Source organism: Vanacampus margaritifer, chromosome 2 (assembly GCF_051991255.1).
Source record: "Vanacampus margaritifer isolate UIUO_Vmar chromosome 2, RoL_Vmar_1.0, whole genome shotgun sequence".
NCBI classification, from domain to species: domain Eukaryota; kingdom Metazoa; phylum Chordata; class Actinopteri; order Syngnathiformes; family Syngnathidae; genus Vanacampus; species Vanacampus margaritifer.
In genome coordinates, this window is record NC_135433.1 from 33,235,075 (window position 1) to 33,261,040 (window position 25,966).

Below are 25,966 nucleotides of genomic sequence, written 5' to 3' on the forward strand. Positions count from 1 at the left end.
GAAGAAGAAATGACATCTTCATTCAGTCAAGTACAAGTTTTGAACGTTGTGAGTACCTGATACTTCATGCTTTGTTTTACACTCCTGTTGTCCCATCTGAGCTCAGCATTTTGTGAGAATAGGTTTCCTTCTTGGCTGACTGAGACACAACCTTTGATTGGAGACGCTACCATCTATTCACACACACAAATACACTGTACAAGGCTCAGAATCAAATGGATGGTTGAGATTGACATGATTTTCGCTTCCCTACCGTTTGGGTTGAAAACTGAGCACATGCCTGCCCCCTGCTGGAGTTGAGCTGCCATCGTTTGTTTAGGATGATGGAGACATTGACGGGCAATCCACTGACCCAGGACAGCTGTGTCTGAGGTGAGCAAATAAGGATACACCAATTTATGTGCAAACACTTATGACAATGTCATACAAGTACCAACAACTCAGAATTGCAAGAACAAAATGCATAATTTTTCATCTATGGTAGTGATGTATAGTAACAGGCAGTCAATAAATAATTTCAGACCGATTATTAAAATTGAATAGCAATGGATGTGAATCACAAGTCAACAGTACTTTTGCCTTCTTAATGTTTATATCACAATTGAAGATGGTGGTTTCATATAGTATTTTTTTTTAATCCACGTATAAATGTATGACATAAACATGAACATGAACCACCACCTGCTGGAAGCTGCGCTGCTCTTTCTCAGAGCTGTGTGAGAGCGTGTGAAGATAAAGCTGGCTAAGTAGTGAGGAGAATGGCTGATTCAGCTCCAACTTGGTCTCATTCCTCTCCTTGGATCGACTCCACAAGCTTAGAGCTCTGACCTTGAAACAGACAAAATGGAAAAGTAACTCAAAATCATTCCTCACTCAAATTGATGACAGTCATTAGGTTTGTTGTGTTTGTGTACGCCAACCTGCTCCAATCGACCATGTCTCATCCAGCCTAGGGAAACACTGTCCAGACGGCCTTGGATGGAGCGCTCTAGTGCTACCTCCAAATTGGTCAGACGGGGCCGGCACTTGATCTGAACTGTGGTCAATCACAGGACTGTATCAGCAAAAACAGTACACTTAAAGGTAGAAGAACAATACTTTTTTAAATGTGATAAAAGGCAAACAAAAAAAGAGAACATAGAAAATTGGATGAAATACTCTGAAGTTCCCTACCAGTATGCCGTAGCACATTAGCAAGCGAAAAATTATCCAATGTCACTTAATTGATCTAAAAACTATGGACTATTTACTACTATTTACAGTGGTGCCTTGAGAAACAAGATTCCTGACTAAACTTGGAACTCAAATCATATTTTCCCATTGGAAACACAATTCATCTGTGCATCTGGATCTTATACCCATCATATGAAAAAAGCTTCTTAGAGGTTGCATGGAATTTTTGCATAATAATGAATTACCTTTTAGGGTCTGATTTCCGCTCTCCAGTGATGGAGGTGCCATGTAAAGCCCCGACATACTGAACTCCTGCTTTCCCCACAAGGCTCCATGTTCCACTAAGTAACTCCAGTTCCTGGCTTCATACACAGTTTTCACTGCAACAGTTCTTGGAAGCAGCTTCAACTATAGAATACAGACAGCGTTATATTCATGAATTAACTTAAATTTGTCAAAGACTGAGGCACTCTTGTAAATGTGATATCATATTGGAAGTACAGTATCGCCTTCTTTAGCAGCCTCACTTCATAAGCAAAAAAACGTTACCACTGAGAACCACCAGGTGAAGCCACACCCCCGGCACATCTGGTCAAACGTCTGTGTACAACATCCCAACAATACCTGAGGGTACGAGTGTTTGAGCTCCAGAGATTGTCTGTATCCACTGTCAATCACCGCCAACTCCCCAAGACTCCACAGCCGCCTCTTGCCGGACAAAACTTCCACCAACCCTCTCACACTGGACTGGGATTGGTTCAACTTGACAGAAGGGAAGAAAAAAAAGCCGGATCATTTGTTTAGAGATGTCAAGTCTGCTTTGGTTGGTCATTACTCAGCATATCTAGCATACAACCGACCTGTGAGTGGAAGTTGAGTTGTGATGGCAAGTAGATCTGCATTTTGGGAATACTCTGGACTACCTTCACCAGCAGATCCTTGCTGGACAAAACAACATGTCGCCATCTACTGCAGTGATGACCAAAAACTGCACTTTGTGGCCTTTACAGTATATCGACAGTAGCTTATACTAGTACACTAATTGTCTTCACGGCAGATACAGTATGTGGACAACTACATGTTACTATTGAGGCAAAATTATGCACTAGTTGACATAAAGTTATTCTTGTTAACATCTAACACTTCAATAATAGTACTAGTAGTGAGCAGATGTCAAGTAGTGAACAGTTTTGCCAGACTCATAACCTGTAGTTGTGCTACTAGTATGCTAGTAGCTAGTCGGTTGTCCTACTACTGTGTCATGCAGTAGTGGAAAGGTAGTAATGAAATAAAACATTACTAGTAGGACACAGTGTACTCGTTCACCTTAGTCATTCTACTAGTGCGCTGAATTGTCTTACCAGTGAAGACAAAAAGCGTACTAGTACATGTATATAAACAGGATACCAGGGATATCGGAAAAAAATATTGCATGCCATTTTTTTTTCTTCATGCAAACAAAATACATATGTGCCTTGGCTTGTCTTAAAACGCTGATCTATTGCATGAGAGAGAAGATGGCAGACCAACCTAAGGTGGAAGCCAATTCTCAGAATTGTATTATTTCCATACCTACCTGTTAGGCAGATGGTGCCCTTGGATGATGATTGCAAGTGAGGACGTGAGTTCAGGGTTCATTACCATGGAGCACTTCAGCTGCGACCCAAAAACTTTTCCCCATGCTTCAACCTAAACGAACAAACACAGAAATGGGTGACAATCTACAAACAGTTCTGTTGTTGATGATTTTTGTTCTGTTTGTAACGTTTACTTGCAAGGCAGGACTGGCGTCTCCATTTCTAGTGTGCGTGAGAGTAACTCTGCCCTCTTTGGACACTCCCGGTAGCCCCCAGCCTGAAACATCTGCAACCAAGTAAACCCTCCAATCCTGATTATGAGCATGCACTGAAATGCTCCTTACAGGACCTGTGGAGAGGATATCATGTCATGTCATAAAATGGGGGATAACAAGTGTGACATAATCGAGAGAGATACGAGTGACCCAACCTATGAGTTTTCTGATGATTTTTTTGCATTGACTTGCATGCTAAATTTTGAGATACACGCACAGTATGGTGACAGTGAACTCAACTCACAACAAGCCACAGCTTGGCATTTAGTGAACAATTCTTCAAAAAACTGTTTATCGCTATTCCGAGTTGAAGTTTACAGTCAAACAAAAACACAAAACAAAGATTTCACTGTGTATTTAAAACTACCACATAGTTTCAGCTTTGGCTAATAAATCAATTTAGCTTAATGCTAAGAAACAATCCAAAACACAATAGAGGGGCTAAGGAATGGCATCAGTGTCAATAAAACAATAGTCATATTCTTTATCCTCTATGAAGAACAACAATTTATTACTGCAGCTGACTGGGGAGTTGTGACCATCTTCTTGTTCTCTATATCTGAATGTTTGTATTGTACTACGCCCAGGTTGCAAATTTGTGCTCACCAGAAGAAGCAACACAATTGCCATTGAATTAAAGCAAAAAGTGTGGAAAATTGTTTAATTTTCTTCCTTTTTTTTGCACAGGAACGTATTAACGGCATTTCTAGTCATTTCAATGTGGAAAGATGATTTGAGATGAATGTTTTGAATTACGAACATGGTCACGGAGCTAATGAAACTCCTACATGGTACCACATTTCTGTTTGGACGTCTTTTGAGTTCCTTTCTTTGGGTGGTCTTTCATATTCTGTACCAAGCAACCATATTTTAAGAACATTTGATTTGAAATATATTAATGATAACAGCAACATACTAAAGACATATGACCAAACACTTGTGAATAAAAAGCAGCTAAATCAAATGTGACATAAAAGTAGCTCCCTTTTAGAGTAATAAATTTTGATTTCAGCTGTTAAAACAATCTGACCTTTAAATTGCAGAGTCACTGCAGTGTTGAGACTGAAGTGTTTCCATGTTTGATTTGAAGGCGAGGGAACGTAAGAGAGAAGTACAGCCAGACGTCCATCAACTGAGCTCACATTCACACCCGAGTCCAGCAGCTTGTGCCCATCTAGAGTAACTTGAGTCCTGGATTGAAGCTGGGACGGCATTCCTTGAATGGAACTTAAGCCCTTCAAGATAAATACATGGAAACAAGAATGAAATGATGCATACCCTTTGTTTGGCACTATAAAAAAGACAGCAACATATGTTTAATGTCAATTTTATGAGCACTGAGCAGTTTATTTGAATACAAAATAAAGGCTATATTATATTTTATTTGAAAAACACTAGTAAAAGTATTCCTTGAGGCATGTTCTAACTCTCGCTGTCAAGAAATGGCAGACAACATATACATCACGGCCAGTTGAAGTTTCCTATAAAACTGACACATAAAACATAAGAGAACTTTGTATATTAAACAAACGCTTAATTGTACATCCATCCATTTATCTTCTATAATATTGTGTATCTATCTACACTAAATAATACAAATTGGTCTAAAATAGAAATTCCACTAGCTTCATTTAAAATATAATACAGAACACCATTGACGTGCTAACAAACAACTGCTAATATAACACAGATGGAGCAGCCGGCAACACATTACTACAACATTTATAGGCAAAAATAAATCTCTACTAAGTGGAAACAGTGACTATTATTGGACCTTAAAGAAATTGAGGATATTCTCTGCCTTTTCTCCTTGCTTTTAACTACGCTGCATCTAGATCCATTACAGCTCTGTCCTGTGAATAATGTTGCAGAACAACACGCTGACGCTAAAAAGTTAATATTTTGTCCAGAATTAATTTGATCACTTCATTATTTTTCATGTAGCCTACAATCTACAATCTTTAAAAAAAAAAAAAAAAATTCAATTTGCTGTCAACTGAAGATGACCTCATCTGTGCTGAGGAAGTATGTAATGACCAATCATGGCCGAGTTTGGTAACCAAACCCAGAAAACAGGTGAGCTATGATTGAATCATTACTGTCACACCGCGGTGAGGTTGTCTTGTCATTTCTTGTTTTATTTTGAAAATTCTGACTCCTTTCGTTTCAGGTCACTTGCTCTTCCTCATGTGGTGTCAGTGTCAACCCTGATTCCTGATTGTGTCCACCTGCTTCCCATTACCCTCATGTGTTAAATGGTCTGCGTCTCCCCTGTCTTGTGCCAAAGTGGTTTCGTCAGAGCCACTCAAAGTCCTCAGCCTTGTTGTCCTGTCTCTTGTGTGAACTTTGGTTTGTAATGTTGTATAGCCACAGTATAGTTTTAGTTGAGGAGTGATATTGTTTTGTTTGTAGTTTAGACATCCTCCCTTTTGGAGCGCCTTTAGTTTAACATTTAATAGCCTTTGTTTTTTCCCTCTACACGAAGAGTTTTTTTTGTTTAATAAATATCTGCCTTGGCCTCAAACCACTATATCTGCGTCTGAGTCCTAAATCTGCCACGTCCTGTCAGTTACCTACTTCCTCAGCACAGGTGAGGTCATCTTCGGTCGATAGCAAGGGGCACAATTAGTTTTTAAAGGTATTCATTGTACATGAAAAATAATGAAGTTATCAAATTAATTCTGGACAGAATATTATTTTTTTACTGCTGAAAATAGCTTAATGAGTCCAGTATCATGCCACTGTTATACTCCATATAGTGTAGTACTGTTACTGTACCTCGATATTGTGTGGTATTCCTCTTTGCTGTAGCCACGGGAAACTGTGCCACGTGATTGCTCTTATCTCTTTGGTCATTGGAACACATTTAATATTTAGCCTCAGTCCTGCTTGCTGATGTCCAAATCGGGACTTTATGGCGAAGGCCTTCTCTTCAGAGGACCCAATCTCCACCTGCGCAATCAACACACAAGTTAACATGTAAAATATTGACTCTTTAATTATCAGAGTTAGTGACTGGCCCAATCTACCTGGACACTACTGTTTCCAGGAACTCCCATTGTATTCAGGTAGCTCAGTGTATGTCTGAAATGACTCTCCACAATAACCGTGTGAAATGCTTTCTCGATGATTGTCTCTTGATTTAACTGTAATCCAAACAGGGCAATTTTGAGCTTAAAAAAGTACAGCCAAACATCCCGCAACCATCTTACCTTTTGGTTCTGTGCTCTGCAGTGTATCCTGTAATAAGACGACTGATTGCCACGACTCCCAGAACTCAGTGACATTTCAGCATTAGTTGTAAGACCAAGCTTCTTTAACAGGGGCACTGAGTGGTTGAAATGAAGCAAAGCCTCAAATTGTGCCTGAAAAGAAACATGACATTATACTAAGGATAGGGTTGCTACTTGTGTGTGCTTATTGGATGAATACTGAAGAACATTCACACAATTACAATAAAATTCCCAAATTAAGAGATATTTTACAAATATACCTTTGTCATCCACAATTCTTGAATGATTCAAACCATTCCAACTTCAGCTCATTTAATAAACATAGACAGTTATTATAACATTCCCCATCTTGCCACGTTTTTGCAATAAAATTATCACATTATGCAATATTTAACATTTTTACCTCCCCCTTCCAACTTTCTTGACTGATTCAAACAGTTCCAGGCAATTTCAAGTCTCACATTTCAACAATTCAATTCAATCCCACGGCATTTCAGTTCAGTGTCAGCTCTTTGACTTTCACATGCAATGACTACAGAAATTGCATTCACGAGTTATGATTTTCAAACCTTGTTTTTTTTCAGAGTGACTAATGAATGTAACTCAGCATTGTCAATCGCCATGGAGACCTCAGATTCCATATGAGTTTGGGTGACAGTCAATGACCCAGAAACCTGCATCATGTCTGGAGTACCCCAGTCCTATAAAGCACAATTATAAAGTCAGCATGTGACAAATGAAACCAAACAGGAAGCAACTGTGTAAATATAAATCTGATTGCATTATTATTATTATTATTATTATATTGTGCACACACTACCTGAATTAAACTGCAGTTATTGTGATACACAAGTGACCCCTGCAGGCCAGAATGCGACATCACAAATCCTCTGGCTCTCACAGCACATTCATCAAATAGAAGGAGGGCTTCTGTGGCATATTGTTGTTTCCCGAGTTTGCCTGTTACCATCACTTTGCTGTGTTCAGGGAAAATTCCCAGAAGAGGAAGCTTGTGCCTAAGCTCACCCTGCACACTTAACTCTGGCCATGCCTGTGCAACCAGCTGCAGGAAATTGCTTTTACCGTCCAAATTTGCGTCCACCACAGCTGCCCATTTACCCTCACTCTCCCGCCAGGCTGATCCATTCAACTGAACCTGTAACGAAATAAAAGCCACTGAAAATGTTTTTACTAGGAGAGGTGGAATCCACGACACCCCACACATGACATTGAGGACAGACATTTTTAATTGTGGCCACAATATAGACAATTTGTGGACACAAAATACTAAATTGTTGCCACAAAATGCTCAAAAATAACGAGAAGTTGACTTTAAGGACATTGCAGGTACTTGCAAAGGTGTGCTCCAATTGCTAACCCACATTTCCAAGTCGTTTATGAGAATGACATTAAATCTACAAATAAGTATTTCCCCACCGTGAGTCATCACCTTATCGTGGTGGAGGGGTTTGCATGTCCCAATGATCCTAGGAGCTATGTTGTCTAGGGCTTTACGCCCCTGGCAGGGTCACCCATGGCAAACAGGTCCTAGGTAAGGGAGCAGACAAAGCATGGCTCAAAAAGACCGCTTATGATGAGTACGAAAAATGGATCTTGGTTTCTCTTGCCCGGACGCGGGTCACCGGTGACTCCCCTCTGGAGCCAGGCCTGGAGGCGGGGCTTGAAAGCGAGCATCTGGTGGCCGGGCCTTCACCCATGGCCTGAAAAGGCAACGTGGGTCTCCCTTCCTATGGGCTCAACACCTGTAGGAGGGACCAAAGGGGTCGGGTGCGTAGCGAGCTGGGTGGCAGCCAAACTTTGGCGGTTCGATCCCCGGGTAAAGAAGCTAGCTCTTGGGATATAGAATGTTACCTCTCTGGCGGGGAAGGAGCTCGAGCTAGTGTGTGAGGCAGAGAAATTCTGACTAGATATAGTCGTACTCTCCTCCACACACAGCTTGGGCTCTGCTACCAATCTTCTTGAGAGGGAATGGACTCTCTTCCACTCCCGGCTTGGTGCCTGTACGTTGGGGTTCACCCCGGTAGACTAGAGGAAAGCCTCCCTCAGCCTTCGGGTGGGGGGGACGGGTCCTGTTGTGCTTATGCACTAAACAGCAGTTCAGAGTACCCACCCTTTTTGGAGTCCATGGAGGGTGTGCTGGAGAGCGCTCCCCCTGGGGACTCCCTCGTTCTGGTGAGGGACTTCAACGCTCAAGTGGGCAATGACAGTGAGACCGGAAGGGGCGTGATTGGGAGAAACGGGATCACACTCCTCAGCCTCCCTGGTAAAGTATATTCACGGGTGAGGGAGAGGAGAGTTCAACGGGAAGTCGAATTTCGGATTCAGGAGGAGCAGTGTGGTTTTCGTCCCGGCCGTGGAACAGCTCTACATCCTCGGCAGGGTCCTCGAGGATGCATGGGAGTTCGCCCAACCAGTCTACATGTGTTATGTGGATTTGGAGAAGGCATTCGACCATGTCCCTCGGGCAGACCTGTGGGGGGTGCTTCGGGAGTACAGGGCCCAAGCCCCCTGATACGGGCTGTTCGGTCCCTGTACGACAGGTGCCAGAGTTTGGTCCACTTTGCTGGCAGTAAGCCGGATTTGTTTCCAGTGAGGGTTGGACTCCGCCAAGGCTGCCCTTTGTCACCGATTCTGTTCATAACTTTTATGGACAGAATTTCTAGGTGCAGTCGAGGCGTTGAGGGGGTCAGATTTGGTAGCCTCAGCATTGCATCTCGGCTTTTTGCAGATGATGTGGTGCTGTTGGCTTCATCAAGCCGTGATCTCCAACTCTCAGTGTGGCCGAGCGTGCAGCGGTTGGGATGAAGATCAGCACCTCCAAATCCGAGACCATGGTCCTTAGTCGGAAAAGGTGGCGTGCCCTCTCCGGGTCGGAGATGAGATCCTGAACCAAGTGGAGGAGTTCTAGTATCTTGGGGTCTTGTTCACTAGTGAGGGAAGGATGGAGCGGGAGATCGACACGCGGACCGGTGCTGCGTCTGCAGTGATGCAGACTCTGTACCGGTCTGTTGTGGTGAAGAAGGAGCTGAGCCGAAAGGCGAAGCTCTCAATTTACCGGTCGATCTACGGTCCTGCCCTCACCAATAGTCACGAGCTGTGGTCGTGACTGAAAGAACAAGATCCTGGATACAAGTGTCCGAAATGAGTTTCCTTCGCAGGGTGTCCGGTCTCTCTCTTAGAGATAGGGTGAGAAGCTCGGTCATCCGAGAGGGACTCCGTGTCGAGCCGCTACTCCTCTGCGTTGAGAGGAGCCAGCTGAAATGGCTCCGGAATCTGGTCCAGATGCCTTCTGGACGCCTCCCTGTAGAGGTGTTCCGGGCATGTCCTACCGGCGGGAGGCCCTGGGGACGACCTAGGACACGCTGGAGAGACTATGTTTCTCGGCTGGCCTGGGAACGCCTTGGGATCGCGCCGGTGGAGCTGGTTGAAGTGGCTGGGGAGAGGGAAGTCTGGGCTTCCCTCTTGGAGCTGCTGCCCCCGTGACCTTACCTTGGATATGCGGTAGAAGATGGATGGATGGATGGATGGATGAATAAGTATTTCATGCACATATTATACATATTTTATGGCTGCAATTTTGTGTTTCATGGCCACAATTTAATCATTTTAGTCATGTCTCAGGTTCCATTGGAATCATCTAAAAGTAAGTAAATGTTTATGCTACTTCTCCCTAACACCATACCTGCAAGGTTGGGCAATCCGAATGCAGAGCCCAGAATGGCCGCAACCTGTCTCGGTCCTCAACAAATCTTATCTGACAGCCTCCAGCTTTTACAAAGAGAGCCCCAGTCTGCTCAGTGTCTCCTGGAGAAGTGGCCTCAATGATGATCATCTGAGGAACACCTCGGCTCCTCAATCCTGAAAAAGTGTGTGTAAGGGTTGCAGAGAGATGTGGGGAGTTGCAGGACTCCCGTAGCTCAAAAGTGAGCTCCTGGTTGTCTGCCCTCAGAGAGGAGCTGATCATACGCCTGCATTGGAGCCCTGACAAAGACCCCTGAAGAACCAGGTTCACAGGAATGATTGTTCCCTGTGGAAGAGGAAACATGATGAGAAACATTTTTTTTGTGGCTTGCTTATTTGCTTTGCATACCTGTCATACTTCATGTAGACCAGGGGTTCTGAAAGGGATCCCTTACAATATTTTTCCACAGAATCCCTCATAATCCAAATGCTAATTAAAACTACTGTATGTACCCGTACCCTTTATTTACGTATGAATTAAAATGTTGATGTTTTCTGTGGGGGGGTCGGGGATGTAACATTTTTCAAGAAAGTTGTTTTTTCCTTACTAGAACAAATGAAAAAAATGGGAGATGAAAAGTCACATTATTACAAAAAATAGTCATTTTCCCCAAAAAATAAAGCACCAATATGACATTATAGTCAAAGTTTTAGCTATGAATGAAAGTCATATTTTAAAAAGTGAATTACAAAAATAATTGTTTTTATTCTGAAAAAATACATAATACAGTAAGTATCTTATAATTTGTAATTTATATACAGCAAAAAAAAAAAAAAAGTTAAACATAATTTACAGTAATATGCTGTAATAGATTTTTACAGTAATTAACTGAGATTTTATAATAATTAACTGGCAACTTTTCTGCCAGTTATTTACTGTAAATTCTATAGTCAATTTACAACTTTCAAGTACGCCTGAACAGGTGAATAAGAATTCAAAAATTTAGTCTTTACAAAGATATTAATTCTCCATTTTGATTGTCATTTGCATATTTGTTTCTAAATTGTCAACAATATGTTTGTTGCTATGATTGCAGTTTAATGTTGTAGAAATGGTCTGTGTCATAAAAAAGATTTGTCACTGTTCTATTTGCGTGAGCCAAATGAAAAGCCTAAAAATGATGTACACTATTTCTTACCTGTAAGACAGGGCAGTAGTTGGCCATATTTACACTGTAAGAAAATCCATTGTTCCCTGCTTCTGAAGATTTGGACGTATCCAAAAGGCCGCTGAAGTGACAGTTTCCAATCTCCAGACCAAACTTTACAATAGGTAGGTGTGCAGCTGAGACACTGATGATCATTGTTCCATTAGAAGGAAACCCCAGCGCTTGTATTGCCTCTATAGAGTGCTGGACTGATGCATTCAAACTAAGACTAGGCTGGAAGGTAAGCGACAATGTAATGCTGCCTTTCTGTTTATCCAGAGCCAGAAGATCAATGCTGAAATTTGTAGAGGAACCAGAACGACTCATGGAGATGTCCATTGATGTCTGTGAGGGTAGGTGTGTCTACAACAAAAACAAGAGTAGTAAAATTAGGAACAGGACATGACAATATCATTAGCACAATAAAAACAAAATCTTGCATTGAGAAGACGGCCATAAAAGTCCCTGTGAAGTGAAAATAAATGTCTTTCTAAAAAAAGAGTCTGGAATATATCCCATGTGGCGTAATTTTTTTGTAACCCTCAATCTTCCACCTTTTTCTTTGATGTGCGCACACACTCACAGCCTACAATGAGGGCCTCTAATGCTCATGCCAGGGGCCAAAGTGCATCACTGCACTTTAGTCACGCCCAAAAATATGGAAATTTGAATTGGTGAAAAACAGTTTAACGCTATACTATATAAATAACTGTCAGATAATGCAACTATAAGTTGTGCTGTATCTTTTCTTGATGAAGGGAGAAATCGGAGGTTGACTGAAGCCACCAACACTACTCAATCATAAACAAAACATTTGCATTGAGTATTTACATTCATTTCCAAAAGCAATTAAACAGTAAGAACATGTCTTCTTTTTTCTTTTTCTTTTTTAACTGTGGACTAATAATCATTTGGATTTGACATCAAAAGATGAATAAAGAAGTTGCAGTGTTCCCTCGCGGTTCACTTTTCGTGGTCTCGCTGTTTCGCGGATTTTTTTAGTGCAATTTTGTATGCTTTTATTTTTAACAGTAATATACATATTTTATCAAATTTATGAAGGTTTGAAAATTGAGAAGGTTTAAACAAGAGATAAATGTGAGAAAATGTAAATGCCTCAATGATAAAAGTGTATAAACTGTGTGGTGAGGAGTTTTAGAGACTTAAAACATTTATAATAAATGTCAAACATAAAGCTAACTACTTTGCAGATTTCATTTATTGCGGGTATTTTTTGGAACCTAACCCCAGCAGGAAACGAGGGAACACTGTACTCCCATCAATCTCCTATTTTGTAGGTAAAACTATATAGGGTTTAAGTCTGGAAAATGAATCAACCTTCCACTTGGTGCCATATTTTGGGTCATTATCTTGATGAACTCTCCAAATCCCTTTGGTTGCATCGAAAAAAAATTCAGGAGACTTCTTAGTTGATTTAGCTGTTTCTGCCATCACTGAAGCTCCTCCGAGAAGAAGCCATGCAAGCCCAAGCTATGATATTACCTCAACTGAGTTTCACAGATGACATAGGAATCATTAGCACATCTTTTATCTCACAAAGTTTAAGCTTTTCCATAACTTTGCTCGAGGTGCATCTTTACTTCATTAGCCCGTAATAATACTAAGATGTTTCATGTACGTCTTTTTTACATCAAACTGAAATGTTCCAGTAATTTTAGAAAGAGTCTACCATATCACTTCTACTCAAACAGAAAGTAGTGAGCCATCTTCAAGATGAAAATGCCTCTCCTGCTTTCTTTTAGATGGGAAACAAGATTTCTGACACGTATCTTGTTTCCTGTCTAACCTTCAGAAAGACACATTGCCGATGAACAAAAACATTCCAGTGGCGCCTCCTGTCCTCTTCACTCCTTTGTTGATTCAGCAGAAGCACGGAACACTCATCACTTTCCAACTGAAACTTGGCTTGACCAGCTGTGGAGCGCACACCCACAGTGAATGCCTTTGGTCCTCCGCGAGTCACATTTTGGCGAAGCGTCATTCTGAGCGAAGGGGACGGCTCAGAGGCCACGGTAATGTCTGACTGAGCAGAGCGGGTTTGGACAGAGAGTTGAGCGCTACCAGTGAGCAAGGTATCATGGAGCTGACCAGAACATTGAATGTCCAGTATGTTTGGTAAGATGGAGAAGAGGGCGGCCCATTGATGCTGGAAGGTCCAGCTCAGTTCAGCTTTGCGTTCCTTTAGTAGTGCAGAGAAGATGCAATGGATGGAGTCTTGTTGGTTTTGGAAGTGAAGAGCAGCTTTCAGTCCATCTTTCACTGCTTGTGCATGTGCTGTTAAAGTCGTCTTCTGCAGCACATCCTCACCGAGTCTTCTAATCTGCTCCAACACTAACCTTCCCTTGCCTTTGCATCGCAGAGACACCAGAAGACTGGAGCTGACTGAATCCCACGATGTATTGACATCTGCCCAGATGTGACACCAGCTCTCCAACTTCATGCGACCAGTCATCTCAGCCGTGTGCATAACGTTTTGACCCCCATACGCAAGTTGTCCATGCCAGCCATAAAGACCACCGTTCTCCACTCTCAGTCCCAAATTCAAGTCAGTTATGCACAAACCAACCACCAACCCAATTCCCAAAGCCCACCTCTGAGGCCCAGGCCGGAGGAGCAGCCTGAGGCCAGATTTGGTTGGCACCCCATAATAACTCTGCAGCATCACAGAAGAATGTGTGAGGTTAGCCTTGAACTCTCTCTGACCGTTAGGACTCAAGCAGCCTTTAGCGTCTGCCCTGAGGCCCAGGTATGCAAGTGACAAAGCATAGCAGAGCCTGTTACGGGGTCTGTGAGAGCGAGATGCTCGTACCTGCACTGGGCGACCTGCCACGTCTGCATAGCACTGCGCAGAAAGATAGTCTGCAGCCGTGACCCTTGTGCAGTTCATCTGTGAAAACAAACCCCCCTGTTGTTAGTCTTTGTAGCTCAAAGCACAAACTAGAAAAAGAAAATAGCATTGTAGGATAGCACATTGCAGATGTGAATCATGAGAACGACAAAACACGTGTCAAACACAAGGCGCCGGCGAGATCATTTAATGTGGCCACAGTGAAAACTTGCAGACAATTTTCCTAAACATTTATTCAAAACAACCTACAAAGATGAGTGCCAAATGCAAGACGATTATTTAAAATGATGGGGGATTAAACTGGGGGACACAATTCTTGTTGAGTTTAGTCGGACAGCTGTTTTAAACAAATTTTTAGCTGCGGAATCCAAAGCTGATCTAGTTTTTTTTCTATCATGTCAAGCTACAGATTCCCGTTTTTTTGTCTTGTTTTTTTAAATATGAAAAAGACAATACTTGACAGATTTCAACCAACTTGTCATTGAGAATCACTTCTGAGGCTAAACTTGTTGATATGGAAATTCACTGGCCCTACTAGCACTGGCGGTTCTAGAATGTTTGACTATCTAGGCGCTGGGAGGAGGTTCAGTCGGAAGGGCAGATGGCATAAAAATGCACACACACATTTCTTTCTTTCTTTTTTCCTGAGAGAGCTCAGTATTGTTCATTCGGTAATCTTACTGATTCAACATGACATCATCATTGCTCTCTCTTTTTTTGTTTTTTTGTTTTGCTATGCGCGTGAGTATGTGCATGTGCGGGTGTGTGTGTACTCATTAATTCACCTAAAACCTATTAAAAATGCCATACCGTTCACCTAAACCAAATACTTCAGAATCCAGCTAGAGTCGTGAGGTTGTCAGGAGACCTGAGGAAGGATCAAAGAAAAGAAAGGAAAGTAAAATCCAGCTCCGTCCAGACATCACCTACTACCCACCCGGTTACCAACCAGGGCCTTTCACCAACCCCAGAAACATCTAAATTCCAACAAATTAGGGAGACCTCAAGAGACCAAAGGAGAGACTGAGGAAAGGAAGGAAGGATAGATGAAGCAAAATGAGATCCACACACACACACACACACACACAACGACCAGAAGCAGATTGTGTTTGAATTTCGATAGATGCTAGTGTGCTGGATCTGGCATGCATGAAAACCTCCACCCAAGAGGGGAGCTGTCGACCCCCGGCCAGGACAGAGCAAGCGCAACCCCCCAGGGCCCCCCAGGCCACGGCAGCGCCGAGGCACAACCCCCGGGCCCCACCGGCTGGAGAGCAAACCCAGGAGCCAGGAGCGCCCCCCGCCCAACGCAGCAGAATGGGGCACACACACATTTCTAATGAAGGTTTAATTTTCTGCATTGCCTGGCAAGTTCTACGCACATCATGTGAATAGCATAGCTTAATGTTGAGCACTAACCCATTCTGTTTAATCTATTCAATAACAATTCTCATCTAGGGCGGCCAAAAACAATCACTTTGCTAGTCGACTAGTCACCGATTTGTTCCCCTACTCGAACCAAAGTGAACCAAACTATGAACTTGAAACCAAGGTACAATACGAACTGAACCATTATTGTTGCTGCACCGTAACACAGTTGGTGATTATACACTTTTTGTTTTTTAAACCATAATGATGTGTGGACCACAATGAAAACAAGGAAATCTTCTTTACTGTCCATTCTCTTGGGTGTTTTTCTTAGTGGTTTGTTTGTTTCAGGGTTCAAAAATAAGTCACGCTTTAAAAAGGCAAAAGTGTGTACAATCACTAAAACTGACCTGCAACGTGACGGGTATGATCCCCTGCAGCAGCTTTATTTGTTGCCAGAAAGATGCAATGACTACAGCTGTATTGTTTTGTGTTCCTACAATTAAAAGGGTGTCAATCATTTTATTCTCTTCTGCGTGAAATACCAGTCCTGCGTCCAACACAGTGGTATCCATCTGTTAGAAGAGGAAAAAAACACAATGAAACTGGCACCATCAAATGAAAATCCATATTCAATACTGAAATTCATAATAAACACGAAAGAAGGTAGTTTTGACCACCTGGCAATGCGCTGTGGCTCGCATGGAACTTGGTATGCCTCTTCTCTGGAGTGCTTTGACTCTGTGCTGCAATTCGGAGAGGATTTCCCATCGTGGGACAAGCTGGTTTGACCTGCCGCCATTCAACTCTGCTTTTAAATGCTCAGGTCCAGCTTGCATTTCTGCAACGGCTGACAATCTACTTTCATCCTGGTCCCAACTCACCTGGACACTACTATTCGCAGGTAGACCTATTAGAGTCACACAGCAAGAACGGCTTAGTTGGCGGATTACATGTCAAATTGTTAGAACTAATGGAAAAATAATTCAGAAATACAGTGGTGCCTTGATATACAAGTGAGCCTACTTATAAATTTGAGCCATCATTTGGCCCATTGTTTGCTTTGACTTCCGAGCAACGATTTGATATACAAGTGCTGTATAGTGGGAGTGAACTAAACTTAACTCAATTCAAAACAAGCAGCAGTTTGGCAGAAAGTAAACAAGTCATCAAAACAGGGGCTCACACTGTTCATTGCCCCTCACAGTTGAAGTGTTCAGTCAACAATCACACTGTTAAAACAACCACAATAGATTGACTTGGTAGAGTTTGTTTAAGTTAATGCTAACAAACAATGTAAAATGCCATAGACAGGCTAATGAATAGCATCGGTGTCACAACATTAAATAACATTTTATGCAACGGATTTAGACAGATAATATCACTATACTCATAGGCATATATTATTTATCCTCTGCAAAGACCGACCTATTTTAGACTACTACAGTTTACTGATGAATTGTGACTATTTCCATGTATATTCGTGTATCTGTATTGTAATCCACTCATCTTGCCAAGGTGTGAACACTAGACGAAGCAGTGCAATGTCTATTGAATTGAGGCAAAAAAAAATTACGGCAAAAGCCATGAAGGAACTGGGAACAAAATTCGGCCCGGGAAAATAATGGACACCAGGGGCGGGCAGGTGGGTGCGGACGAGATGAGACGACGGGCGGCATCCAACAATTACTACAATCTTCGTCGCTCATCACCGGGGGAGGGAGTACATCCGTCAAGCGGGGTGAGTACAGACAATGAATCTCATTCCGTGCATTTTTGCAACATAAAAAATTTGCCAAATATGCAGAAACACTTGGCGAAAGGTGGACATCGTTAACGATGGGAGACGGAGTCTGTTTTGAATTATGAGTGTGATCACAAAACAAATCAAGCTCATATCACAAGGCACCACTGATTGAGTAAATGTGGGTAATCAAGTGATAGTTACTGATTACCTGTGGCATTGAGTAGTTGGGATGAGTGAGATAACTGAATGTGGACCTCCCCAGCCCCTTTTTCCTCCAAGTGCCTACTCACATTCACACAGAAATTCTCAGCCCCCAACAGAACACACATCCAGCTACGGGTAGGATGCAATTTCTTTTCCAACATGTCAAGAACTTCTTCCTTTTCTTCCTGATGCTTTAGCTGCATGCTGTAATAAGTCTCCTCCACTCTAACTCGTATTTGCCCTAGAATGATTTTTTTTAAAAAAATGATAATAAAATCAAGAATTAAAAAAAAAAAAATCAAGAGTAATTTCACCTTCAGTAATGTTGTCAGACAGTCCCAAAATCAAGAATTAAAAAAAAAAATCAAGAGTAATTTCACCTTCAGTAATGTTGTCAGACAGTCCCAAAATCAAGAATTAAAAAAAAAAAATCAAGAGTAATTTCACCTTCAGTAATGTTGTCAGACAGTCCCAAAATCAAGAATTAAAAAAATAAATAAAACAAGAGTAATTTCACCTTCAGTAATGTTGTCAGACAGTCCCAAAATCAAGAATTAAAAAAAAAAAATTAAGAGTAATTTCACCTTCAGTAATGTTGTCAGACAGTCCCAAAATCAAGAATAATAATAAAAAAAAAATCAAGAGTAATTTAACCTTCAGTAATGTTGTCAGACAGTCCCAAAATCAAGAATTAAAAAAAAAATCAAGAGTAATTCCACCTTCAGTAATGTTGTCAGACAGTCCCAAAATCAAGAATAAAAAAAAAAAAATCAAGAGTAATTTCACCTTCAGTAATGTTGTCAGACAGTCCCAAAATCAAGAATTAAAAAAAAAAATCAAGAGTAATTTCACCTTCAGTAATGTTGTCAGACAGTCCCAAAATCAAGAATTAAAAAAAAAAAATCAAGAGTAATTTCACCTTCAGTAATGTTGTCAGACAGTCCCAAAATCAAGAATTAAAAAAATAAATAAAACAAGAGTAATTTCACCTTCAGTAATGTTGTCAGACAGTCCCAAAATCAAGAATTAAAAAAAAAAAAATTAAGAGTAATTTCACCTTCAGTAATGTTGTCAGACAGTCCCAAAATCAAGAATAATAAAAAAAAAAAAATCAAGAGTAATTTAACCTTCAGTAATGTTGTCAGACAGTCCCAAAATCAAGAATTAAAAAAAAAATCAAGAGTAATTTCACCTTCAGTAATGTTGTCAGACAGTCCCAAAATCAAGAATAAAAAAAAAAAAAATCAAGAGTAATTTCACCTTCAGTAATGTTGTCAGACAGTCCCAAAATCAAGAATAACAAAAAAAAAATCAAGAGTAATTTCACCTTCAGTAATGTTGTCAGACAGTCCCAAAATCAAGAATTAAAAAAAAAAATCAAGAGTAATTTCACCTTCAGTAATGTTCTCAGACAGTCCCAAAATCAAGAATTAAAAAAAAAAATTAAGAGTAATTTCACCTTCAGTAATGTTGTCAGACAGTCCCAAAATCAAGAATTAAAAAAAAAAATTAAGAGTAATTTCACCTTCAGTAATGTTGTCAGACAGTCCCAAAATCAAGAATAAAAAAAAAAAAATCAAGAGTAATTTCACCTTCAGTAATGTTGTCAGACAGTCCCAAAATCAAGAATTAAAAAAATAAATAAAACAAGAGTAATTTCACCTTCAGTAATGTTGTCAGACAGTCCCAAAATCAAGAATTAAAAAAAAAAAAATTAAGAGTAATTTCACCTTCAGTAATGTTGTCAGACAGTCCCAAAATCAAGAATTAAAAAAAAAAATTAAGAGTAATTTCACCTTCAGTAATGTTGTCAGACAGTCCCAAAATCAAGAATTAAAAAAAAAATCAAGAGTAATTTCACCTTCCGTAATGTTGTCAGACAGTCCCAAAATTAAGAATAAAAAAAAAAAAAAAATCAAGAGTAATTTCACCTTCAGTAATGTTGTCAGACAGTCCCAAAATCAAGAGTAATTTCACCTTCAGTAATGTTCTCAGACAGTCCCAAAATCAAGAATTTAAAAAAAAAATTAAGAGTAATTTCACCTTCAGTAATGTTGTCAGACAGTCCCAAAATCAAGAATTAAAAAAAAAAATTAAGAGTAATTTCACCTTCAGTAATGTTGTCAGACAGTCCCAAAATCAAGAATAAAAAAAAAAAAATCAAGAGTAATTTCACCTTCAGTAATGTTGTCAGACAGTCCCAAAATCAAGAATAAAAAAAAAAAAAAATCAAGAGTAATTTCACCTTCAGTAATGTTGTCAGACAGTCCCAAAATTAAGAATAAAAAAAAAAAAAAATCAAGAGTAATTTCACCTTCAGTAATGTTGTCAGACAGTCCCAAAATCAAGAATTAAAAAAAAAAATCAAGAGTAATTTCACCTTCAGTAATGTTCTCAGACAGTCCCAAAATCAAGAATTAAAAAAAAAAATTAAGAGTAATTTCACCTTCAGTAATGTTGTCAGACAGTCCCAAAATCAAGAATTAAAAAAAAAAATTAAGAGTAATTTCACCTTCAGTAATGTTGTCAGACAGTCCCAAAATCAAGAATAAAAAAAAAAAAATCAAGAGTAATTTCACCTTCAGTAATGTTCTCAGACAGTCCCAAAATCAAGAATAAAAAAAAAATAAAAAATCAAGAGTAATTTCACCTTCAGTAATGTTGTCAGACAGTCCCAAAATCAAGAATAAAAAAATAAAAAAATCAAGAGTAATTTCACCTTCAGTAATGTTCTCAGACAGTCCCAAAATCAAGAATTAAAAAAAAAAATTAAGAGTAATTTCACCTTCAGTAATGTTGTCAGACAGTCCCAAAATCAAGAATTAAAAAAAAAAATTAAGAGTAATTTCACCTTCAGTAATGTTGTCAGACAGTCCCAAAATCAAGAATAAAAAAAAAAAATCAAGAGTAATTTCACCTTCAGTAATGTTGTCAGACAGTCCCAAAATCAAGAATAAAAAAAAAAAAAAATCAAGAGTAATTTCACCTTCAGTAATGTTCTCAGACAGTCCCAAAATCAAGAATTAAAAAAAAAAATTAAGAGTAATTTCACCTTCAGTAATGTTGTCAGACAGTCCCAAAATCAAGAATTAAAAAAAAAAATTAAGAGTAATTTCACCTTCAGTAATGTTGTCAGACAGTCCCAAAATCAAGAATAAAAAAAAAAAAATCAAGAGTAATTTCACCTTCAGTAATGTTGTCAGACAGTCCCAATATGCCATCTAATCCAAGGGTACCGGGCAGAATTGCAAAGCGAGTCATTGAATGCATCAGCTTCCCTGACACTGCAACCTGAAGACCCCTGTTGTTCCTTCGAGACCCTTTCACCTGAGCCAACAGAGTGTTGCGTCCCTCTGTATATGAACCACGTAGAGACACACTAGAAGGCCAGACGTGAAGAAGAAGAAGAAAGTTATCCAGGTATCGATACTTTCTGTTAAAGTGTGGGAAACGTGAGAACTGGATGGCAATACATACCTGTGTCGGGACATGTTGGCAGCCATTTTAACATGCAAGTCAGTGATTCCATGCAGCAAACTCTGCGATAAGTTGAGCCTCAGTAGCACATATTTGTCTTCCTGCAGGAGTGAGTGAGCGATCTGGGCATCCAGCATCAGCTTGTCCTTCTCATCAGCATTCACACGAATGCAGCTACTTCCTCCACCAGTTGGTGTGAACATGATAGAAGTGGCTTTTGCCTAAATGTGAAAATATCAGCATCAGGTGGTTATGCACTAACTGGCCATAACGTATGTGGAAAATGTGTTAGGCTCCATTCTTTTGGCCATCATTTCAAAAGATGTATATGCAGCACTGCTCATCACCAAAATAACACCATAGCTACGAGTATAGTGAAGCATGGCTGGTTGTTAGCATCTTGCTTTCAGGCTGGTTTTCTTCACATGGAACCCGGAACTTGGTCAAGGTGGAGGGAATTATGAACAGTTCGGGAACTACAAATACTGTAGTGTGAAATTATAGTTGGTGTTAGCAGTAAAACTTTCAGGCTTCTGCCATGCAGACAGAAAAAAACCCCGGAAAAGACTACTAGGACATCTGAACTATATTTGGGGTTAATCAGAGGCACTTTAAAAGGGAAATCAACCTTAAATGTTTCTTGACAATAATATGTTATATGTGACCTCACTAGTCTAAACATAACAGTTATAAGAGTTATGCAGCAAAATCCAGCCATTTTTATCCATCTCAGGGGGGCGGCCATTTTGCCACTTGCTGTTAACTGATGATGACATCACAATTGCTCAGCGCTCAGGTAACAACCAACCACAGTTGACCAGTTTTCTGTATGTACGCCAAATGTCCGCCTCCTAAAAACTGCTGGATTTTGCTGCCCATATTCGACTAACGCAATATTAAGCAGAAAACTGTATTTAGACTAGTGGGGATGCATAAAACAAACTATTGTCAAGAATTTTTGGGGTGTTGACAGGGTGCATGTGACTCCCATTTAAAAGGAGTTTAAACATGATTGATTAATTCTGAGCACAACCATATCCCAGTTATTAGAGGGTGTGCACACTTTTTAAACCACATTATCCCAGTTACCCCCCCCCCCCCCCCACCAATCAAGTCAATTTCAATCAATCACAAAAAGGTGGCATTTGAACAGGGGGGTGTGGACTTTTAGAACTACACATTTCATATTTTATGTTCAGTCAAAAAAATACACATTAAAATAGCATAAAATCAACCCACCTCTAAAGATTTGGGAATTTTAGATTTGAAAGGATGCCTAAGAGATGAATAAAGAAGAAATCTGTCTGAAGTTCCATTGAGTTGCATTGAAAGCTAAAAAGAAAATGGAGTTTCAGAAAAGCAAGCATTTCCAGTTTTACTTTAATGAAGGCCTTAACTATTTACTCACTTGACACTCCTGTCGCAAAATTTTCAGTCTCCCTCGAACTAGATAATCAAATTCTGTGTTGTTTTTGGGGCTCCAACATACATCTCCCTCCACCAAAGCAAAGGAGGGGAATTGCAGCTGGAACAGCAAAAATGTTGACCTTGTCAGAAGGTTCATCATGTGTAAAGGCCACATAAAAAAAACATGAACAAAATATCTGATATGCTGCAAACTGTCACGTTGTGTCAGAAGTTAGTTGACCTGGAGCTGATGGGTAATGTTGGCTCGAACTTTTATCACTTGCTGACTTGTGTGCAATGATTTGAAAATAATTTGCCCAAAGAAACCTAGCTTCTCTTGGCTGCCGACCCGCAGCCTTCCTGTAATGTCTTTCTGGGTCTAGAAGAAAAACAAAAATGCAGATACATGTTTGAGTTTGTTTGCATACACTTACAAAAGAAATTGAATTGTGTTGTTTTTACCACTGCCTTTAATGTAGTATAATTTTACGATTACATGTCACCTAATTTAAACTGTGAAATAAAATTTCAAACAATTAAAAAATTTGAATCTAAATATTTTATATTATTATTATTAGTGTGCCAAAAAAAATCGATTCTCATAAGAATCGTGATTCTCATTTAGTACGACTAAGAATCTATTTTAAATGTCCCAAAATCGATTTTATTGAAATTATTTCATACTGTCTTCCCTTTGTTTGTGTGTGCCTTTATTGGGAGCGCTGTTCATGTTGTACCCGATTTGGCCACTTAGGGGCAGTGTGGTTCCACGCGGTCTGATACACTGTTAAGTTGTAGCCACATTAGAGAGTAGAAGGAAAAAGTCACGATCAAGTTATTTCAATAAAAGTTTGGGTTTTTTTGCAGCGTGGAGCCGTTCTTTTGAGTGATAAAAGTGCCCCGAGTAGCGCAATAATTAAAATTAGCGAGTCCGACTGGAGTAGATCATTAGGATTCCTTGAACATCTATTAATTGAAGCAAACATCATTGTCAATCAAATAATTTTAAATCAAAAATCATTCTTAATCGAAAATCGATTCTGAATCGAATCACACACCCACAAATTGCAATTGAATCGAATCATGAGACATTCAAAGATTCCCACCCCTAATTATTATATATTTTTTTCTATATATGCAAAATAGATTACATACAATTAATGAAATGCTGGTTGGAAGAGGCAAAGAAGCAACTAACTGCAGTTAAATATGGCATGTGAGAATGTTGCGTTATGACTTATTAATAATAGTGATAATGTGTACACTTACTTACACAGATATCAATAAAAAAAAAAAGGTTTTAGACAACTTGAATTGTAACACAACTAGGGTTAAAAATCTAAAGTATACAGATTTTTTTTTATTTTTTTAAATAAATAAATAAAGTATACATGGGTGGAAAGGGGATTAGCCGTTATTATTTGTAGTAATGTTAAGGTAGGGCATTGCTTTACATTTGAATTTATGTAAGCGGTTCACTTTTAAAAGTTAGTAGTAATAAATATTTTTATTAAAATCATATTAAATTTTGTGGCCCCACCATGTGCTTAGCCTATTATTGCCTTATGGGTGAGCCAGCTGTGCTTATATACAGTATTATAGATTAGGCAACAACTGGAATTCAGAATGATACAAAAATTCTAAGAAAAATGAAGGACACTGTCATTGGTCTTACTTGGTTGCTAGACATGGTCACGCAGATCTCACAGTCTGATGGAAATGTTTCTGTGTTGAAAGGATGGATCAGTGCGGAGCAAACCTAAATATTAACAGATTGATTAAACAAAACACTTCATGAATGCCGCAATTAACGCCTCACTGTTCTTTTGTAAAGTCATGATTTGTTCCTACTTACAAAAGGGCTTGGCGGTTTGTAGCCAATGGTCAGAGTGTGAATGATCTCTTTATTGGCATAAAAACCGGCTCTTGATTCCAGGATGTAAAGGCCTTTCAGGAGGTCCACGGTGAAAGTCTCCCTAAGGAGAAGTTTCTGAGGAAATGTCTTGAAAGGCTGTCTGTGCGAGATTGATTTATTTACATCAAAGTCACGACTGCAAATGTTTTCAAGGGTAAACGTCAGTAGTGAACAAACCTAAGATGGAGCAATGCAGTTTTTTGATACATCTTCTTATCCTTCTTCACTTCTTCCACCGTCCCTTCAAACTCAAACTCAGTGGGACGACTTTTGGCCTCCAACAAGCTTACCCTCAAAATCGCTTGCCTCTTTTTCAAAAGCTTGAACGGGATAGTTGAAAATGCAATAAACGTTTGTTAAAAGTGAGGTAAGCACACGCATTTCGCAATTTGTTGCAAGCACCTTGTCAACGGTCTTCAGGGCAGCTGTGAAGGTGATGTTTTGTTTGCCGTAACTGGAAGACATCTGCAGAGTCAGGCTGGATTTCAGCGTCTCCAGAGAGATGTCGCCTCTCAGGGGAGCAGTCCAAAGTGAGCTTAGAGAACAGGAGGCTTTTATATTCTTCTTTCCCATGAAACCCAGTCCTCCTACCTGGCGAGTGATGGACACCACACAGTACATCAAGTAGTTTGTGCATTTAGCATCCTGTGCAGGTTTGAGGAGCAGGATTCGACGAAATGCGTCCAGCTTTTATATTTGTAGACGGTGCAACTACCCCAAATTATGGCTCAGGTACCCCATCTTGAAAACCACTCAGAATCACTAAACCTAACATACAATTAATAAGGTAGCATTTTACATTACTTGCAAGAATGTGACAGCTGGAGTGTGGAGCTTGACACGGGCCTCCTTCTCGCGGCCTCTATCCCTGTAGGAGGCCTCCAGGATGAGATTCCGGATGGTCACCCATTTGTTGGCTGTAAATTCAGAGTTGAGCTGCAGCGTGTGGCGATGGTGCTGACTCAGCTTGTGGGTCGTGTAAATGTACAGCCATGGATTATCCATATTAAATGTTCCTGTGGAAGTCAAATTTTGTATCTGACACAAACAACATTCAAAGCGTTTGAGATGACACAATCACAGTCAAGTTCACCTTCCCATTTCTTGTGTGGGGTGTCATTTGGAGGACTTTTCCAGTGTAAACCAGCCACAAGTGGCGTCAAGTTGTTGTAGTTGATTTTAAGATGAGTACTGCTCTCACACCCAAGCTGTCGAAGGTAAGAGTGCAATAGCTGGGTGCGGTAGTTTAAATCTTTTTCAGGAACCTGGAAATTGAACTGAAAAGGTTTGGGGGATATTTCAGTCTCAGAATCAGAATTGGAAAGGAGAAGGGGAAAAAACACCATAACTAAATATACACTGCTGACTTAAATGTTCACAAATGTGTGAGTCATTAAACAATATAAAGTGTACATTGTACAGTAGTGCAGCAATACGAATCTACAACAAATCATGCTGAGTTGTTAGGTTCAAAACAAACGGAACAGAATCAGAATTTTAAACCTGATCATCTCATCTAAAGTTCAAAGTTACCTCCAATGTGTAGCTGGTGTGGTTTTGTGTCGATTGATTTTTAAAGGACTGGCTCAGAAGAAGCGTGTGTTTGTTGTTTATCTCGTCCCAGTGTTGACCATAGCTCATGTCCACAGATGATCTCACATGGCTGGAGCTTTCTTCGTGCCTCAAGTGGATCTGACAAGAACACAAATGTGGAGGTTTTGTGAGGCCTTCTTTGCTGGCCTCAACACGGTCAGAGGCACTGACATACATTTACAACCTAGATTTACAACCTAGAATATTTGTTCCATGAA

At 40.0% G+C, this 25,966-nt stretch overlaps 1 protein-coding gene across 2 annotated transcripts in view; it reads right to left on the reverse strand.

The window, feature by feature from the left end:
- The window catches only part of LOC144044458 (uncharacterized), a 45,720-nt gene that overhangs the window by 14,137 nt on the left and 5,617 nt on the right, over positions 1-25,966 (reverse strand). The window contains exons 11-43 of one of the 2 annotated variants that reach the window (XM_077558883.1): positions 25,689-25,847; positions 25,249-25,432; positions 24,960-25,171; positions 24,558-24,746; positions 24,333-24,475; positions 24,096-24,216; positions 23,916-23,999; positions 22,482-22,619; positions 22,242-22,358; positions 22,073-22,165; positions 20,834-21,054; positions 20,542-20,735; positions 17,361-17,597; positions 16,086-16,315; positions 15,816-15,980; positions 13,999-14,076; positions 11,160-11,531; positions 9,962-10,306; positions 7,079-7,414; positions 6,828-6,959; positions 6,238-6,390; positions 6,055-6,171; positions 5,804-5,977; positions 4,056-4,260; positions 2,945-3,099; positions 2,750-2,862; positions 2,034-2,115; positions 1,798-1,935; positions 1,419-1,581; positions 921-1,036; positions 682-828; positions 254-367; positions 57-173 (exon numbers count right to left, since the gene is read on the reverse strand). In XM_077558883.1, the coding sequence (XP_077415009.1) occupies positions 57-173; positions 254-367; positions 682-828; positions 921-1,036; positions 1,419-1,581; positions 1,798-1,935; positions 2,034-2,115; positions 2,750-2,862; positions 2,945-3,099; positions 4,056-4,260; positions 5,804-5,977; positions 6,055-6,171; positions 6,238-6,390; positions 6,828-6,959; positions 7,079-7,414; positions 9,962-10,306; positions 11,160-11,531; positions 13,999-14,076; positions 15,816-15,980; positions 16,086-16,315; positions 17,361-17,597; positions 20,542-20,735; positions 20,834-21,054; positions 22,073-22,165; positions 22,242-22,358; positions 22,482-22,619; positions 23,916-23,999; positions 24,096-24,216; positions 24,333-24,475; positions 24,558-24,746; positions 24,960-25,171; positions 25,249-25,432; positions 25,689-25,847 (5,544 nt within the window). Of the gene's footprint in view, positions 1-56; positions 174-253; positions 368-681; positions 829-920; positions 1,037-1,418; positions 1,582-1,797; positions 1,936-2,033; positions 2,116-2,749; positions 2,863-2,944; positions 3,100-4,055; positions 4,261-5,803; positions 5,978-6,054; positions 6,172-6,237; positions 6,391-6,827; positions 6,960-7,078; positions 7,415-9,961; positions 10,307-11,159; positions 11,532-13,998; positions 14,077-15,815; positions 15,981-16,085; positions 16,316-17,360; positions 17,598-20,541; positions 20,736-20,833; positions 21,055-22,072; positions 22,166-22,241; positions 22,359-22,481; positions 22,620-23,915; positions 24,000-24,095; positions 24,256-24,332; positions 24,476-24,557; positions 24,747-24,959; positions 25,172-25,248; positions 25,433-25,688; positions 25,848-25,966 lie in introns of both variants that reach the window. The other variant, XM_077558885.1, reaches the window with a different exon arrangement.